General features: G+C 40.0%; 1 protein-coding gene across 5 annotated transcripts in view; it reads right to left on the bottom strand.

Annotated features, from left to right (window-relative positions):
• Positions 1 to 4,901, bottom strand: part of PIEZO2 (piezo-type mechanosensitive ion channel component 2) — a 253,432-nt gene that overhangs the window by 113,820 nt on the left and 134,711 nt on the right. For all 5 annotated transcript variants that reach the window (XR_826962.1, XM_010859074.1, XM_010859075.1 and 2 more), the window contains exon 5: positions 2,167 to 2,329. Coding sequence is in view for 4 of the 5 variants with exons in the window: in XM_010859074.1 (XP_010857376.1) it covers positions 2,167 to 2,329 (163 nt within the window). In the remaining variant the exon portion in view is untranslated. The remainder of the gene's footprint in view (positions 1 to 2,166; positions 2,330 to 4,901) is intronic.

The following is a 4,901-nucleotide window of genomic DNA, read 5'->3' as shown; positions in this document are numbered from 1 at the left end:
GGGATGACAGAGGATGAGATGGCTGGATGGCATCACTGACTTGATGGACATGAGTTTGGGTGAACTCCGGGAGTTGGTGATGGACAGGGAGGCCTGGCGTGCTGTGATTCATGGGGTCGCAAAGAGTAGGACACAACTGAGCGACTGAACTGAACTGAATGTAATCAATAATATATAGGGTGCAGATATTTAAACAAATTTCAAATGGGAGAGAGGTATCATGAGCCCATCCTGGAGAACAGAGGGGAATCAGGAAGGAAACATGATTTTACTATCGGTCAGTGACATCGTGTCTCTTCTTCACCAGATGGGTGACCTTGACCTAACATCCCTTATCTTCAGTTGTCAGTGCAGGTTTTCCTAGTTTTATGGCAAAACAGTGTTTGAACTGGAGACAGAAGTTCTTTCTGTAGGAAGCTTTGTAATTCAGTCATGGTTGTCTGTTACCAATGGCAAGGAAGGAAGTCCTTTACTGAGTGAGTTGGCCTCAAACACACCGTCCAACTTATCTTTCTCTCATTTTAAGAGGCTTTAAATTTTACATTTTTGTGATTGTTCTACTTCCTTTCAAACTGGAGAAGAGCAAAGGGAGGCAAGCACATGGCCCTTTATTTAGTCTTCAGGACAATCTCCACTTTGCGGAAGAAGAAAGAGGATAAACAATTTTCCCAACATCACACAGCTTCCAAGTCTGACTTCAGAGTCCACTCAGCTCACAGTAACTATCCCTTACCCTCCATCTACAATATGAGGAGAACTGAAAACAAATCTTGCCTTATCAAAAATAATAATGAAAAGTCCTAAGTCCGGAGAGCTTGAGTTAATGGATTTATTTTCACTGAATCTGGAAAAAACAGGGTGATTGTTTAAACCAGATAGTGTTTCAAAACTGTAAATACTATAAAAGAAATTTCAAATGTAAAAGCAGAGGTTAAAATTTTAAATTCTGTCTTAACCAGAAGAAAAAGCACCTTCATAGCTCTATTTCTAGGACACTGACAAACGTTGTACAGTTTGTGAACTTGAATGCAAGAGATAGGTAGTTAGGACCTTGCTGTAATGATTTTTAACACCATGTACCCTTTTTAACATTTACCTTAAAAACAGCAGAATATGCATATGCCACAGAATTGTATATTTTTTACTCACAAGGATTTTAGGCAATATCATCATTTCTAATCTGCAGAGGTTTATGGAATCATATTCATTCTTTCTTCATTGTTGTATTCTAATAAATATCAAGGGAAAATGCTGTTCATTTGTGAAGCACACACATTATTTGCCATAACTGAAAACTTTCTTTCTTTGATGTCATCATGGTTACCAATCTCAATATAAGTAATTTCAACTAACTTCAGTTTTATAGGTTTAATTTCTTGCCAAAGCTTATGAATGAAATATTCAGTACTTACAATTGTCTTGGGTCAAATGTCCAAATACAGTCTTTTAAGGAATTTTTTTCCCTGTAAATTTTATCTTTCAATTACCAGATCAATTACTTTTTAAGTCACTGTTACCTAGACTCATATGACAAAGTGCAGTTATTAGAACAAACAGGTCAGTGACAGAGCGACTCCCGCTTCTATTTGCCACAGAGTGAAATCTGACATGTCCCCTGATCCAGCTAAAAATTCACAAACGTTTTACTCATTCTTACACTCTTCCAAATGCATCTATTTTTTTCTCCGGAGTACTTTAAAAATAACTTGATGGAAGCTTGCAGATTTAACCACTGACTCAGGGTGGCACAGTGCACAGACTGGAAGCTTCTTTAAAGGTAGAATTAATTTTTTTTTTTTTTCTCTGACAACTGCCAGGTGTTTCTTCTCTAAGAATGTTGCAGTAACTAAGTATCTAGGGCATGGGCCAAGACACAAACCTGAAAGGTTTCCAGTGTGAGTTAAGGGCGGATGGTAATGAAGAGACACCAGGTCAGGCCCAGGCCCTTAGGGTTAATGCATCTCACAGGGCAGCCCTCACGTCCCCGGACTTGTTTCCACGTGGCCGAGTGCGGGTGAGAATGCACATGCGTGAGGACCACACGAGGTGTACAAAGCAACCACCCAGCACAGGAGGGCACGAAGCTCTGTGCATATCTCACTTTTCATGTCACAACCTACAAGGCTCCAGAAATCAAACCAGGAAGAGGCCCAGACTCAGACTTACCGATTCTTCGTTCTCAAATTCCGGGTTACACTGCGCGGCCTCTTCGGCCACTGGCTTCTGAACAATGTTCCTACAGACCAGCCAGATGGTCAGGCTGGCGATGAACATGCCCACGTCAGGCACAAACACTCGGATCCCATTGCCAGCGTCGGCTCCCTTTAAGCTATGGAGGGAAAAACAGGGAGGAGGAAATTCAGTTGTTTTGATGTTGCAATGGTTAAACCATCACAGAGTATGTTTGAATCTTCTTAAGACTTAAAGAATGCTCAGTTTCTGCCTGGAAGGTATCAGAAAGCTTTTCTCTGACTCCAGCCTTACATAATCTACTAAGACTCAGGAAGCTTTCAGGGAGTTTCAGAAATAGCATGAAGAACCCGAAACCAACTCTCACTCCTAAAACGTACTGATGAACTAAACTGTTATTAAATAAGCCATGTGTCCAGGACAGAGACAGGTGTTTGCAACCTGGTAGGAGCTGTTAAAGACTAGATGTACATGAGCAGCCCTGGAAGTAAATCCAAGTTTAGAGGGAAAACAGAGGAAACATTCAAGCCATCCTTGAACAGGAGCGCTTCATTACTTTGAATGCTGAGTCGATTTTGTTTTCCATCCTGTTCCAAGAAAAGGCAGGTCGTTAACAGAGAGCTCAGAAGATTTGGTCCCAGTGTCAGCAGGACCTGGTGGCTGTGTTTCATTGGGACCTTCCCCTTGTCCTGTGCTCCCCTCTGTCTCGAAGAGATAACACTGTTCATCTTTATTGCACAGGACTCAAATGAGAGTGACCCAATGTGTATCAGAGCTAAAACTTGTTTAGGGAAAAGCAGCAGAAGATAGGAAGTTATTTCATGTGAAGATACGTATTTTTCAAATACACTTTATGTGATGAAATATATAGTCGTCATTTACATTGGATATATGATGTATTTGGGTAAAAACATAATAAATAGCAAGACCTCTACCACCTAGAAATAATCATGTTGACATTTTAGTGAATTAAAAAATCATATGATATTGCTTCTATGTGGAATCTAAAAAAATGACATGAACTATTTACAGAAGAGAAATAGACTCATAGACAAAGAAAACAAACTTCTGGTTACCAAAGGAGGAAGGTGAGGGGGAAGGGGTAAATTAGGAATTTGGGATGAACATATACACAGCACTGTATATAACAATAAGACCTACTGTATAGCACAGGGAACTCTACTCAATAGTTTGGAAACCATAAGAAACTACTATCCATGCAATCTTAGAGTTAACAAAACTAGGCTCATACTTTATCTATTGTTTTTGAAAATAATTTGTTCATTTAATACATCACTCACGTCTTCACAACTCACTGAAGATTTTGAAACCTTTACCACACTCACAGTCAGATAGTAGTTACTTAACTAGTCCACTACAGTTGCACATTTAGAATATTACCAATTATTTGGTACCATAATATGAATGTAAGTCAAGTCTTAAGTGAAGACTCTCCTAATCCAGGATCTCCTACGAAAAATTCCTCAGACCAGTCTGACTGGCTTTTTATAAAAATGGTCTGGAAAAGGACCTCCCCATTAGAAGCCTGGGTTTTATACACAACTCTAAGTGAGAAATAGATTTAAGGGCCTAGATCTGATAGATAGAGTGCCTGATGAACTATGGACTTAGGTTCGTGACATTGTACAGGAGACAGGGATCAAGACCATTCCCATGGAAAAGAAATGCAAAAAAGCAAAATGGCTGTCTGGGGAGGCCTTACAAATAGCTGTGAAAAGAAGAGAAGCGAAAAGCAAAGGAGAAAAGGAAAGATATAAGCATCTGAATGCAGAGTTCCAAAGAATAGCAAGAACAGATAAGAAAGTCTTCCTCAGCAATCAGTGCAAAGAAATAGAGGAAAACAACAGAATGGGAAAGACTAGAGATCTCTTCAAGAATATTAGAGATACCAAGGGAACATTTCATGCAAAGATGGGCTTGATAAAGGACAGAAATGGTATGGACCTAACAGAAGCAGAAGATATTAAGAGAGGTGGCAAGAATACACAGAAGAACTGTACAAAAAAGATCTTCACGACCCAGATAATCACAATGGTGTGATCACTCACCCAGAGCCAGACATCTTGGAATGTGAAGTCAAGTGGGCCTTAGAAAGCATCACTACGAACAAAGCTAGTGGAGGTGATGGAATTCCAGTTGAGCTATTTCAAATCCTGAAAGATGATGCTATGAAAGTGCTCCATTCAATATGCCAGCAAATTTGGAAAACTCAGCAGTGGCCACAGGACTGGAAAAGGTCAGTTTTCATTTTAATCTCAAAGAAAGACAATGCCAAAGAATGCTCAAACTACCACACAATTGCACTCATCTCACACGCTAGTAAAGTAATGCTCAAAATTCTCCAAGCCAGGCTTCAGCAATACATGAACGGTGAACTTCTAGATGTTCAAGCTGGTTTTAGAAAAGGCAGAGGAACCAGAGATCAAATTGCCAACATCCGCTGGATCATGGAAAAAGCAAGAGAGTTCCAGAAAAACATCTATTTCTGCTTTATTGACTATGCCAAAGCCTTTGACTGTGTGGATCACAATAAACTGTGGACAATTATGAAAGAGATGGGAATACCAGACCACCTGATCTGCCTCTGAGAAACCTATATGCAGGTCAGGAAGCAACAGTTAGAACTGGACATGGAACAACAGACTGGTTCCAAATAGGAAAAGGAGTTCGTCAAGGCTGCATATTGTCAC

The sequence above is a fragment of the Bison bison genome, unplaced genomic scaffold, assembly GCF_000754665.1.
Source record: "Bison bison bison isolate TAMUID 2011002044 unplaced genomic scaffold, Bison_UMD1.0 scf7180017864453, whole genome shotgun sequence".
NCBI lineage: Eukaryota > Metazoa > Chordata > Mammalia > Artiodactyla > Bovidae > Bison > Bison bison.
The sequence above is the reverse complement of the archived record's forward strand: the minus strand, read 5'-3'. Positions and strand labels throughout refer to the sequence as shown.